At 35.6% G+C, this 14,862-nt stretch overlaps 1 protein-coding gene across 7 annotated transcripts in view; it reads left to right on the forward strand.

Annotated features, from left to right (window-relative positions):
- The window catches only part of ATP8B4 (ATPase phospholipid transporting 8B4 (putative)), a 253,877-nt gene that overhangs the window by 176,575 nt on the left and 62,440 nt on the right, over nt 1-14,862 (forward strand). For all 7 annotated transcript variants that reach the window (XM_032856525.1, XM_032856521.1, XM_032856524.1 and 4 more), the window contains 3 exons: nt 647-812; nt 7,758-7,946; nt 14,195-14,310. In XM_032856525.1, coding sequence (XP_032712416.1) covers nt 647-812; nt 7,758-7,946; nt 14,195-14,310 — 471 coding nt within the window. The remainder of the gene's footprint in view (nt 1-646; nt 813-7,757; nt 7,947-14,194; nt 14,311-14,862) is intronic.

The following is a 14,862-nucleotide window of genomic DNA, read 5'->3' on the forward strand; positions in this document are numbered from 1 at the left end:
TTGTATCTGTATGGCACATATTCTTCATTCATTCATTAGTTGATGGATATTTACATTGTTTCTACCTCTTAGCTATTGTAAATAATGCTGCAATGAATATGTGAGTGCAAATATCCCTTCAAGATCCCAGTTTTAATCCTATCATTATTTTATGCAGTACCTCCAGAAAGATCTGAGAAAGTATGCTGCAATAAAACACATTACTATTTTTGCATTGGAAAATATTAATTCATACTAAGTGGACTCAAAAAAGTCTATAATTAGACACATACCATTTTAGGTCAGATATTGCTGCCAATATGAACTCAAGTCAGGTCAGGTTTTGCCACTGAGTAGGTTTTGAAAAAGACATCACTTTTAGGGCTTCTTTGTATGTTGGAGTTGCAATAAGTATTTGAGGATCTGTACAGCCATTGCATTTTTTTTACTTATGGTTTTGGAGGGGTCACTGCTTTGGTGCTTGGCTCTGAAATGAGAAGATAATATTTAACAGTAAGGAAGAAACAGAAAGCCATTGTAGTGCCAGATGTTTGGGGCTGAAAAATCATACAAGCACTAAAAATACATAGAGGAAGTGTTTTTGAATTTTAAAAGATTATTATTGGATTGAGATGTATAGTTTTTTCCCCCTATTTTTCTTCTACAGAAAAATGAGCCTATGGACTTCTCAGTCAATCTCCAAGCAGATAGAACATTTCAGTTCTTTGACCACCGTCTGATGGAATCTGTTAAACTGGGGGATTCCAAAGTGTATGAATTTCTTAGGTTACTTGCCCTTTGCCACACTGTAATGTCAGAGGAAAATAGTGCAGGTAAGTACAAAGTATGTCCCAGTGGTGAGCCTTTTTAAATCAGAAATGATACTTCATTTAAAATATTTGGAATTAGAAGGATGTTCAATTAAAAGAATACATTGCATAAGGGGTTTACCTATCACTAGCTTTTCTTTGCTTTTATTCATATACTATTTTCCAAAAATTATGAAGAGACTGAAAAGGAGAGAAAAAGAAGAGAAATAGGAGTAATGGAAAGATGAGGCCCAAATGTGCAAGTACAAGGGGATGAAATCTTTCTAACGATTGAGTACCATATTTAACTGTGAGCTTCCTGGTAGCCAGGACAAGCAGGAAAATAATAGCTCCGGTGTTTAGCTCTCATCATTAACACGAACAACTAATAGGTGCAGATGATGATCATGCATATGTGTAGAATGAATGGGTTTTCCCAGTAGTGGGGGATAGATGCACACAGATAGTGGGATACTCTTAGTTCTCATTATGAACAAGTCCTCACACTATTAAGATGGTTGTTTAGGACTCAGAGTTCATAGAATAGAACAAAATCAGCTGGGCCACTTCAATATTGAAGTGATGAGGCAGGTAGATAATGGTATAGTGAATCAACTTCTTGTTTCAGTTGAGTCCAATCTATTCCATTTGTGAGTTTTATTTCTTTCTGCTACCAGTGAGTGAGTAAATATTACCACCCAAGTAATTTCAACTGCAAAGTGAAATATATATAAAGACTGTTGAATGTATGTATGTATGTAATATATATGTATATTATATATTGTATATTGTATTGTATTGTATATGTACATATATATATATTTACATGTCTTTTCGCTCTCTATTTTTTCTTTATTTTTTCTGTTCTTGCAATTACATTCAAGCCATAGTTTTGTCCTCCATGATGCTGGAGTAACATTTTCCCCCAGTTTTAATTACTGTGAGGATTTACATTTTTATATTTATGACTCAAACTGATCTTTATAATTTTAAGGCCAATGATTAATTATATTTTTATCTGAGGATATCACAACACCTTTAAGTAAGGCATTTTTTATCATTGCCCTTTGAGGTTATTTCATTTCCAAAACTTTTTTATTTTAATAGTAATCTTTTTAATGTTATATACCTTCTTAGAGCTCTTTGAGGATCTTAATTATTCTTAATTGGAAATTTTCTTTTGTTTCCTCTATGATTTTTTATTTTATGGAATGTTGTTTTTTGAATTCTGTGTCTAATTTTCATTTTCTCAAAGGTTTGATGACTTGTGGTTGCCTGTTCTTTTTGTTTGTTTGTTTACAATTGCTTATTTAGAGATGACTGTTCTTCTTTGTATTTGAGAATCCTTGTTTGTCCCTTGGTGAATGTAGATTCTGATTACAGTGGCCAATCTCCCCAGATTGTGGGTGAGAGATAGAATGCATAGCTCATCTTCTGGGTGTGGAGTTCCTCCCTCCAGGAATTCATATGATATCTGGGCTTAACCATCTTACTTTCTCAGATCTAGTTCTAGGAGTCTGTGTCAAAACTCCCACTTGAGGGAGAGTTGTACTCAACGTCTGAGCTGGAAGAAAATGTCAACCATTGGGCTCCTTTCCCTCATTTTCTCTCTCTTATCCTTGTGGAATTGAATTGAAGCAATTCAGGCTCTTAGTTTTGGTCTCTAGCTGCAGCACTCAAATCTTTGAGGTTTTTTTTAGGTGGATTGTACAATTTCTTTAGAAGAACATTTTCCAGGTTTTGTTCTGGTGGCAACTGTTTAGAGAAAGCTGGCAGAAGAAGGAACTCAAATGGGCTGGAGTGCTGAGTGGAATTCTTCAACTAATTTTATTAATGATGTCCCCCAGAGCACTACTCTTCTCATTTGCTGACTCTGAGTTTGGAGAGTCTTTTGGGGATTTCTCATACCTCTGTATTCATTTCCTTTTGCAAATGCTTTGAGCTGTGTTTTTCTCTTTCTTCTTCAGTGGTTAAATCTACTTTTTATCTTGCAGACATTTCTCAAACTTCTAGTTTACTGATAGTATTCATTCTTCTTTTCTAGTATCACTTAAAATTTTTTATAATATGATATAATTAAATGTAATAAAACACACAGATCTTATGTGTATTGTTTGATGAGTTTTGACAATTGTATACACCCATGTAGCCCCTGTCCCCAACCCCAACAAGGTGTAAACCCTTTCTGTCACTCCAGAGAGATTACTCCTGTCCCTTTTCTGTCTACAATCCCAACCCCTGCCCAGCCAGCCACTGCTGTGATTTCTATCATTAGAGATGAATTTTGACTGTTCTTGTACTTCATATAACTGGAATCATAAAACATGTATTCTTTTGTGTCTGGCTTGTTTCACACAGTTTTTTTTTTTTTTTTAAAGATTGATTTATTCCTTTTTTAGAGAGAGAGAGTATGTGTGAGCTGGGGGAGGGGCAGAGGGAAAGGGCAAGAGAATCTCAAGCAGACTCCACTATGAGCACAGAGCCCAATGTGGGGCTCAATCTCATGCCCCTGACCAAGATCATGACCTGAGCCAAAACCAAGAGTTGGATGCTTAACTGACTGAGACACCCAGGCACCCCTCATATAATGTAACATTTTTATCATTCATCCGTGTTGTCGTATCAATCAATAGTTCATTCTTTTTTATTGCTGAGTAATATTACATTATGCAAGTGTACCATAATTTTAGAGTCTTCTGTTCATGCACATTTGGGGTGTTTCTAACTTTGGGCTATTAGGAGTAAAGCTACCATAAATGTTTTTATGTCTTTAAAAATATTTAACAAATTTGTTTTTGGTAAACACTTATGAATAGGAATTGCCAGGTCATAGTATATGTTTAATTTTATAAGAAACTACCCAGCTATCTTTCAAAAGTGGTTGTATCATTTTACAAATTCCACCATCAGTGTACAAGAGTTCTAGTACCTTGACATTCTTGCCACCATTTAGTATTATCATTCTTAAATTTTACTCATTCTGGTGGTTATTGGGTAATACCCTGTCATATAAAGGTATTTTGAAGTGAAGAGATATAGATGTATATATCCTTTTAACTATTTCTATCTCTTGCTTTAAGATATCAAATTCTAAGTGAAGATTTACATCCCTGAGTGGGGGAAATTATTTTGCTCTCTTATTAAACCTTTAATTACAGGATAGCTTAAATCCATATGTTAAAGTACCTTGAAAAACAAAGTTTTCTTATATGAATGTTAATTATGGAAAAGAGTAGAACCCAAATCTAATAAACTTAAAATTTGTAATTGTATAATTAATAGTTGAAGCTATTGCTTTAATTTTAAATGTGTGCTGTTTCATGAAGAAGTCATTTGGGGAAGTTGACATTCTCATTTCCTTCATCAGGATGAAATTTTAGAAGCAGGAAAGTGGAAAGTATGAGAGTTTTTGATAGGATTTTTTTTTCTATTTTTGTGTATTGCAATTAAAAAGATAACAAATTTAGAATTTTTTTCCTTATTGCCCCATTATATTGGTCTTTTAAAATTTGTTGAGGCTTGCTTTATGGCCTGGTATGTTTTCAGTTCCTATAAATGTCTCATGTGTGCTTGAAAGGAATGTACATTCTACGGTTATTATGTCCTGGGTCCTAAATATATCCATGAGATAATATTTGTTAATTGTTCAGTCTCCTACCTCTCTGTGGATTATTTTGAGTACTTGATTTCACAATTAGTGAGTATGTTAAAATCATCAACTATTGTGGTGCATTTGTCTGTTTCTATTTGTAGCTATGTCAATGTTTGCTTTTTATGTTTTAAGGTCATGTTATTAGTTAGATACTCATTTAGACTTATGTCTTTTTAAATTGAACTTGTATCAGTATACATTGATTCTCTTAATCTCCAGTAGTATTTTTGCCTTAAAGTTTATTTTGGCTGACATGAATATAGTTATAGATGTTATAGATGTTTTGCTTTTGTTAATATTTGCATTGTTTACTTTTTCCCACTATCTCTTGCCAGCCTACCTGTCAATCTTTTCTTTGTGTTTTAGACACATCTTTTGTGAGTGGAATAATTTTTGACATTTAAAAATATACTTAGTTTGACAGAATGAAAGGTTAAGCGCAACATTTAGTCCATCACCTTTATTGATTATCGATATATTTAAATTTTAAGTATTTCATATATGATTAGTGGTGTATTTAGTTCATTTCTACCATCTTATTTGTACTTTATAGTTGCCCCATCTTTTGTCTTAATCTCTTCTTTTTTTTTTCCCCCTCTTATGGATTTATTCTATTTTTACTGCTGCTGTTTTGGAATCCTTATTTGTATTTGAGCGGTTAGCCTAGAAGTTTTGGCATAATGAAATTACCAAAGCCTAAGCCTTCTTTTGAACAAAACAAAGGCTTTAGAACCCTTCAACAGTAATCAACCCTGTAAGAAGACTTATATAGTCCTCTTGTCATGTATTTTCTTTTTTAATCCCATAAGATTTTTTATTGTTTTTATAGTCAGTGTTTCCTTAGATTTATCCTATATACTTACTAATTTCTATGCTTTTTAATGCTTGTCCTATCTCTGATCTGTTGCCATAAAGTGTATTCTTTAGAATTTCTGTTAGGGAGAACCTCCTGGTAGTAAACTTTCAAAAACTTGTTTGAAAAACAAATTTATTTCATTCTTATTCTTGAAGATTTTGCTGTATGCAGAAATTAACGGTGACAATTTTCTCTCAGCACACTGAAGGTACTCCATTGTATGCTGCCACTATTTCTGTTACTGTATAGTCCGCTCTCAGTCCAGTTGTCAGACTGAAGGTCATCAGTCTTCTCCTCCTGGCTATTTTTAAGATTTCTTCTTCCATGTTCTCACTGTAGATGTGGGTTTTTATAAAATTTATATTGCTTAGAATTGATTGAGATTATTGAATCTGTAGAATGTCCTCTCTCATCATTTCTGGAGTTTCCTTGGCCATGTATTTTTTCCAGTGTTGCCTCTGACTCATTTTCCCCTCTCATGTTAGATGTTCAGTGTCAGGCATTTTCACTCTGTTCTTGTCTTTTAAGAAGTCTCTCTTTTTTCCCTTTCTTTGTCTCTTTGGGATATATCCTGGAATTTTCTCCATTTTTCCCCCAGTACACTACTTCTTTCTCTAATAGTATCTAATTTGCTGCTTTTAATTTTTAATTTCTATTAGGTCTTTTGTTCTTTATCAAATCTGCTTAATTTTATGCCTCTTTTATTTTCTGAAATCTATTAATTATTTGTGTGCTATTTTTAATAATTCCAATATCTGCTGTTTTTGCAGATCTTATTCTTTCTTTTCTTTCTGTTGGCTCTCATTGTGTCTTATTTATTGGGATTTTAATAGTTTTTCACTTTGAGATGACCATTTTACTTGGAAGTTTGTTTTTAGAAATCCTTTGGGTCCTAAGGTGAAGGCTGGTTCCTCCAGGGAGGACTTGCTTTGCTTTGGTCCGCGTTCTAACCCAGGAACATATTAAACTAAATTTTCTATTTGATTTTTTTAAGCCACTTAGATATTGTGAATTTAGGGTGCAAATATGCATGAACCTTCACAGGCTGGAAACCAACGATGAAGTTCTCCTGGTTGAGAAAATGCCCTCAAGGCAAAAGCTGGCTACAGTCTTCTTTTATTCATTTTATTTTTTTCCTCAGTCTTTGACCTGAACAATTCTTATTTTCTTACCAGTACCTCTTTCATAAATGTATTTAAAAAATTAAAATGTTTTATATGGAATTGTAATTGTTTGTAGCAGGGAAGTTGGTCCTGGCACCTAGTTTACTATGTTGCCGGAAGTGGAAGTTATATCTTTTCATAGGTAAATCAAGTAATTGTTTTAATTCCTTTTCCTTTTGAAATTTCAAAATTAATTTATGCCTACTATATAAGGGAAAACCACACAGTACCAAGTTTATAAAGGCAAAGCTAATAATTCCTTCCATGAACTCCTGCAATCTCACCGCTACAGTGAAAACCAGTGAAAACGTTTGGTGTGCATCATTTTACCCTTTCCTTGTGCATATATATATATGAATATATATAATAAGCAGATGGTTTGTTTTTGATGAAAAGGAATCATAGTATACACATTAATATGTAATTCATTTTCTAAGAATTTTTCTTGGACAGTACTATAACTCAGTAAATATGGTTATAACTCTGCCTACTTTTTCTGATGTATTTTTACAAAGATAATACAATTTTATGTAGAAGGATTTACCTTATACATGCTGTATTTTTATGGCTTTTTTGTTTTGTTTTGTTTTTCTCATTTCATTCTTTTTCTTCTGCCCTCTTATTCTTAGCCTAATACTTTCACAATATCAGCCACCAAGAATGAACATACCAGTTTGATTTCTTACATTTTAAGAGTTTCTTGTATGCATTCTCATGAAATGGTCATTAGTAGCAGACTCAAGTGGAATTTGGAATATCTGCTCCATTACTCTTGGCTATATGATCTTACGCAAATTATATAACCTCATAGTCATAGGTCAGTGGTATAAAATGGAAAAAATAATTTTAATAATCCCTACCTCAGGTCTGTCTGTGAGGATTATGTGAGTTAACACATATTAAGTGTTTTAGTTTGTGAAACTTCCACTGCACAATTCTAGTCACTGAAAATACAAAGATTCAGCCTCTGATCTAAGAAACTTCCGGTATTATGGAAAGGGAGATGTAGAAATGGACATTTTTGTATGAGATGACAAGGGCTGTGTTTGTGGTATGCATGGTGTCTTATAGTATCTCGCAGGACAGGCGCTTGGTCCAGCTGGTTGGCAAGTAGAAAAGTTCTGATTTCTGGAACAAACGCTTGAGTTCAATGTTACAGAATGAATTGACATTAGTATTGGCATTCCATGAATTTTAGCCATTAATCTCAGTATTAATGCATTTGTTTCTTTTCCTTTTTTGTTTAATAGATTTTTTTTTGTGCTATTGTTTAACACAGTAATTTCTTTTCCTTTTAGGGCAGCTGATTTACCAAGTTCAGTCACCTGATGAGGGGGCTTTAGTGACTGCTGCAAGGAATTTTGGGTTCATTTTTAAGTCTCGAACCCCAGACACGATAACAGTAGAAGAATTGGGAACACTGGTTACTTACCAACTGCTTGCCTTCTTGGACTTCAACAATATCAGAAAAAGGATGTCTGTCATAGGTATGGCGGTAACTGAGATTATGTTTGATCTTTTGATAGTACTCGTTACATTGCTGTTTCTCATTTCACTCTTAGTTACGTACTGAGAGCTGTGTTTTGGGTTTTTTGTGACTTTATGAACGCCTTTCATTTTCAACTTAGCCTTAACACTGCAATAATAAGTATAGTAACATATCACAAGTGCTTATTAAGTCCAGCACTGTTAGAGATGTTCCTCATGAATTAAGTGATTTAACTGTCACAACAGCCCTATAAGGTAAGTACTATTATTTTTATGCCCATTTTAAAGTTAACAAAACTGAGACACAGAGAATTAATAGATCCTCAGATACTACTCCTTGTGTTTCTAGAGATGTTTCCCAGTATAATTGCTTTAGTTAAGGCTCTGATCACCACTTGCTTGTATTATTGCAGTATCTTCAAAACTACTTCCCTTTAAGATAATACTCTGTGTCAATATGGGGGCATTCTTTCTAAAACATTGGCCTGATTTTGCCATCACCTACATAAAATCCTTGGTGGCTTCTTAGAACTTAGAAGGTAACATTCTTAGCAGGACATTCAAGATTATTTGCAATCTGACCTCAATCTACTTTTCTTCTATTTCTCCAAACTTTTCAAGTCTCCCTAGATCTTGCCATTTCAGGCATGCATTGTGTACTTTTACTCTTTGTGTGTGCTATTTCCTCTACTTGGACTTTCCTCTTCCCTACTTCTTCTTCTTTTTTTTTCTTTTTTTAAAAATATTTTATTTCTCAGAGAGAGAGAAAGAGAGAGCGAGCGAGCACAGGCAGGCAGAGGCAGAAGCAGGCTCCTCATCGAGAAAGGAGCCCTATGTGGGACTTGATCCCAGGACACTAGAATCATGACCTGAGCTGAAAGCAGCCACTTAACTGACTGAGCCACCCAGGCATCCCTTCCCTACTTCTTTTAGAAAACTTCTACTCACCTGGAAACTTAAGTGTCCAACTTAAGTGTCCCTTATTCTCTCAATTCTTTCTCTACTCTCCAAATAGCAGCACTCTCTTCTCTTCCTCAGAGCACCTTGTTCATAAACCAGTGTGATACCAGCCCTGTGATACTCATCAGCTTCCCAGGTGTTAGAGTATGAGCTACCTGAAGGCCAGACTGTGTTTTAGTCATCTTAAAATGCCCAAGGCCCAGCACAGAGCTTGGCACATAATAGATTTACTATAAATGTTTGTTAAATAAGATTTAACCCGATACTTTGTAACTTATGAATACCCTGATCATCATATTAAATCAGTTTCTACTATAGAAAACATGTGTATACATGGTCAGGTTTTTGGCCTCTAACTACTGGAAACTAGCCGTGGGAGATTGCGCTCAGCAGGTAAAAGCCAAACATCATCTGGGGATGTTTATGTTTATTTATTTATTTTTTTTTGAACAGGCTGTAAGCAGTCCTCATTGGTGCTGCTGAAGAGCACATATGCTGCTCTAGGCGTTGGCTTAATGATGTATTAGCAGAAGTAATCTTCTTTTTACAGCTTCAGGGGAGGTGTTACTAATGTTGGGTTGGCTTAGAACAGGCTTCCCTTTGCTATGAGGGTGTTGACAAAAACCTAAAATTGCTACACAGGAAAACTTTTGGCTTTTCCCCAGCATCAGTCATCACTATGGGCTGTGGAGAAATCACAGCCTAACCACAAACTTCAGATGTTTGACTTAATGGATCCCATATGAAGAAAGGTAATGTTCCACCACAGAATGCATGGAAGCTTGTGGGCTTTATTTTGGTTCTGTTTGGTTTTTAATCAGGAGGAATTTGAAAGAGGGGCTCCAATAGGGTAGAAAACTCTGTTTGATAATAAGGCATAAAAAACAGTGCTAGTCTCATGACTGTCACATGGCTTGGTCTGTGGGGACAACACCCTGATGTGAGGACTCAGATATTTGCTCCTCCTGCTGCCCCTTTTCTTCTCTTTCTCCTCCTCCTTCTCTTGTTCCCCCTCCTCCTCTTCCTTCTTGGCTTCCCCCTCCTCCTCTATTTCTTCTTCTTCCTCTTCATCCTTCTTTTCCTCCTCTTCTTTTTTCTCCACCTCTGTTTCCTCTTTCCTTTTTTTTTTTTTTTTTGAGGGGGAATTATCATTCATTGAATCATGAATGTATAGTTTTGATACTAGTGCTACTTTCATTCCAGGGCAAAAGCCCTAATTTAATTCAGTTATTTAAATAAAAATAGATTTCTATAAAGAATTTTGTCAGAGGGTGTAGAATCTACTATATTGATAAACATATAGATCTTGTTATACAGTTTTAAAAGGACCAATTCTCATTGTGTAAATAAAAATACAGAGATAAAATTCAAAGATACTTGTTAATAGAGGCAAGTGGCACATAAACATGGAAGGAAGCAAAAATTAAGCTAGGTCCTTGAAAAACTCTTGTAAGATCTTTAGTAAGAGTTGCTCAAATCTAAACTTTTTAGAGATGATCAAAATACAGATCACACTGCCATATGACAGCCATTTCTTTGTGTGGTTATATGAACAACCATCCAACTGAGATACGGCAAAATAGAATTATTCATCACCCTTCACAGTGTTGCTATTGTATTTACTCTTATGGCATACACCTGGAAACCACTTCTTTTTTCTTTTTCTTTTTATGTCACAAAGGCATAACTGTTGCTTTCAATGAATTTTGTATAATTATAATTCAACTCAAGCAAATATTTAGCAAGTGCCTATCATGCGCCAGAGACTTGATGCTAAGGGAGAATGTGGAATTGAAGTGTTCTGTGTGATTGCACCCAGGAGAAGATGGTGAAGTAGGGTAGGAAATGGGCTGGAAAAGGACAGATCTTAATGAGTCCTGTTTATGACATGTTAAGAGCGTCCAAACTTGATCTACATACATAGGGAGTATATAGGGAGGCAATTGCAGGATTCTAAGCAATAATGTGAAGATGACTCTGGCAGGATTACAGTAGAGTTTGGATAGAAGCAGTGTTGAAATGAGTAAAACCATTTGGGTTAATGTGACAATATAGGCAAGAGGGGAGAAATTCATAGCTGCAGTTGGATATATGGGTGGTGGAGGGAGAGGAGCTTTGATTATGGCTGGATATCTGATTTGGGAGACAGAGTGAATGGTGAAGCTTGTTATTGAGATGGAGACTTAAGAGAAATACATAGTTATTAGAGGAAGATAATGTGTCCAATTTGAGTTTGCTGTGCCTGAGCACATCCAAAAGGAGATAACTAGTTGGTGGTTGGATGTACAGATTGGAAAGTAGTGCCGGAGATAGATTTGGGCAGGAGATGTACACTTAAAATCAGTCAGTCTGTCACTGGAACCTGAAGCCATAGAAATGAATGTGACTACATGGAGAGTAAAAGGGGAATTAGATCATAGGAAAATCTTTAAAGAACACCAATATATAAAGGACCAGCAATGGGAGAAGATTTATAACTAAAAAATATATGATTTTCGATTTTTTTCCAGACTCTGCCCACATGTTACCTTGACCATTTAAAACTGTTATGTTCTTTTTAATTTAATTTTTTTTGAGAGAGAGAGAGAAAAAGAGAGAGAGAGAGAGAGTGTGTGTGTGTGTGTGTGTGTGTGAGGGGGAGGCACAGAGAGACAGAGAAAATCTGGAGCAGACTTGCCACTGAGCATGGAGCCCACCACGGGGCTCAATACTGTGACTCTGATATCATAACCTGAGCCAACATCAGGAGTTGGATGCTTAACTGACTGAGCCACCCAGGCACTTCTCTCTTTATTTTGAAAAAGCTAACTTCTGAAATGAGTGAGACTTGATTAGCCTTGAAATTTCCTAGTAGATATGACTAGAAGCCTTGAATAAAGAGACGCAAAACCTGCTGAGCTGCAAAAGGAAAGGTTTAGTGAGTAAAATTAAGCAAGATTCCATGAAACTAGATTTATACGAACTCGAATTTAAAGGGACTAATAATGCTGGGTTAAGAAAAAAATGTGGAAGAAATGGGAATCTTTACTGAATGAGAAAAATGTAGATTGAAAAGGACCTTAATAGTTACAGTGTTTAAATATCTCCTTTTTTTCATATGTAGAAACTGAGATGAAGAGATGGTAAGGGATTTCCACAAATCATAATTGGCTTGTGATTTCCTAGACCAGTGATTCTCCATGTGTGGTCTAGGGAACCCTAAGAGAACTTGGGAGATTTTCAGAGAATGCACAAGGATAAAAACATTTCCATAATAATACTAATGTTATTTGTCTTTTTCCTTATTTTTCTCATGAGTGTACTGCAGAGTTTTATAAAAGCCACATGATGTGTGATATCACAACCAATTGAACTGCAGAAGCAGATAGGAGAATCCAAACACCTTTTAAGCCAGAAGTTAAAGAGAACTGCTATCATGTAAAGCAATGCCACTCCCCAAGCTACATTTTTTTTGTTGTGGAACTTATAATTATAGAAATGTTATTTATGTTAATATGTAAAATGTTTATTATTGTAATTATAATAGTCATAATTATGGTAATATAATTATTATCATAAGACCATTGATATAATAATATTTCTCAACTTTAATTTCTAATATGGTAAATATTAATAAATAAAACCCACTTCAAAAAAGCCCTGGAGTTCTCACAAAGTTTTAATAGTGTATAAGGGTTCTGAGACCAAAAAGTTTGGGAACTGATGTCCTAGCCCAGCCTATAAACAATAGTCAAAGAGAAGTCATACTGGTAAAAGTAGGATGCCCATCCTTGGCCTTTTTAGCTCTGGTGATGAAAGGGAGAAAATATGGGGAAAATTATTAAATTGGATTGCTGTAGAAGAAAAGCAAAAGAAAGCTAGGATTAAATGTTCCCAACCCCCTCCAGCTTGAACAATTAGATAAATTATATATGCTTTTTTCCTTTTTCCCCAACATGGGCAATTAGAGGCAGAGTACAAGAAGAACTGCATGAGTTCTGGTAACTAGGAGAGCTGACCAAGGGTTTTAGGAGAGAAGACGAGCCCTAGACAAGTCCCAATACAAAAGTTTCCAGGGTGTATTAAATATATTCAAAGCCAGGAGGAAACTAGAATAGATGAAATCTGAAGTAAGAGTAGTTAAAGAAGGGAAATTAATTTATTGTACTTTGGTATTTATATTCCATTAAGTCAAGCTCTAAATTTTATATTCTGTTAAATTAATAGTAGTCAATATTTATGTTCATTTGTTTTGAGACATTCTATTTTTAGAGAAAAGGTACAATTGATTGGAAAGCATGTAACAATCTTTGATATGATGAAACTTGTGAAGGTCATTGTTCAGACCATTACATCATGACCCAGAAAGTTGTCTTAAACTGTAGGTAGTTCCTGGAAAGAAATATATTGCCATGTCATGTCATGTCATGTCATGTCATGTCATGTCCTGTCTTCATTCATTCATTCATTCATTCAACAAATCATTAAGGGCCTAATGTGTGCCAAGCTATAAAGCCAAGCCTACAAATGTAGGTCAAGCATTTCGTAGTTTAAAATAAGATTTGACGGCAATATGTGGGACAGCCAGGGGAAGGTTTAAAGACTGGAAATGAAGGGAGGGCAGACTCCTCAGGGCTGTCATTCCCAAACCTGGGAGGGGTGACAGATTAAAAACATAGCCCTAACTGATACAGACTTCCAGTTAAAGAAGATAGAAATTAATTTTGAAAGCCTTCTGTGAGGTATGCTTGCAGGCCAGGATTGTGACTGAAAAATCAACCACCAAGAATGAAAGAAAGGGCTTTTCCAATGAGTAAAGAGGGTAAAGAAAAACATCAGCAAGGATGGAAAACTAGTGCATAAACCATGACTTTGAGTGGCTAGAATTCCATGTGGAGATCATTTGGCATAACAGTGGTAGCTGATTCCACAGTAGGACTTGAGTTTCACCCCAGGAGACCTGCAGGCAAAGCTCTCAATTCTGTTCAATCCAGAAGACTTAATTTGAATTTATCAATCCTTCAAAGTAGTAGGCAAGGAAAATGGTAAGGTCATTCACATCTGAATAAAAACACTTGTTTCCGAGTTTGGGAAATCAAAGGATTCCAGTAGATGGAATATTTCTAAGTTAATAGAACAGGAATATGGCCAAGTGACTTAGATAGTGACCTTCTAATTAAAGGCACTGAATATTTTACTACTGGCTAAAACGTTATGCCCATTTCCAAATTTCCTGGCTGGAGCCCTAGGAAAGTCTAGTTTTGACGGATTTCGTTGATTACCTACTATGCAAAATTTTTCTTTTCAGTTCGAAACCCAGAAGGCCAGATAAAACTTTATTCCAAAGGAGCGGACACCATTCTGTTTGAAAAACTTCATCCATCCAATGAAGACCTTCTGACATTGACGACAGACCATCTCAGTGTAAGTGCTTCTGACTGAAGGTTAGCGCAATGGCCCTTTGGCCGCTTGCTATGATTAGGTCTTATTTATTTATTTATTTTTATATATAATTTTATTTTTTATAAACATATATATATATTTTTTTCCCCCAGGGGTACAGGTCTGTGAATCTCCACGTTTACAAACTTCACGGCACTCACCATAGCACATACCCTACCCAATGTCCATAACCGCCCCCCCCAACCCCCCTCTGCCCAGCAACCCTCAGTTTGTTTTGTGAGATTAAGAGTCACTTATGGTTTGTCTCCCTCCCAATCCCAACTTGTTTCATTAGGTCTTATTTTTAAAGTATCAGTGAAATGATCTGACTTTTGAAATAGAAAGCACAGGAAACTGTGCCAGAGAATGTCTGGAACTGGCACATGGACACCTATAGTTGCCCTGCTGAAAGTCTGATCAGTCTTACCACAGATGTATTAATACACAGCAGCTCTGAAGTAGCTGCTGAGTGTAGGCTCCTGAACTCTGGCCGGGGAAAGGCTCAGGACACCTAGGGAAACCTGCCCAAACTCC

This window comes from Lontra canadensis, unplaced genomic scaffold, assembly GCF_010015895.1.
Source record: "Lontra canadensis isolate GAN:19392208 unplaced genomic scaffold, GSC_riverotter_1.0 scaffold12, whole genome shotgun sequence".
Taxonomy (NCBI): Eukaryota; Metazoa; Chordata; class Mammalia; order Carnivora; family Mustelidae; genus Lontra; species Lontra canadensis.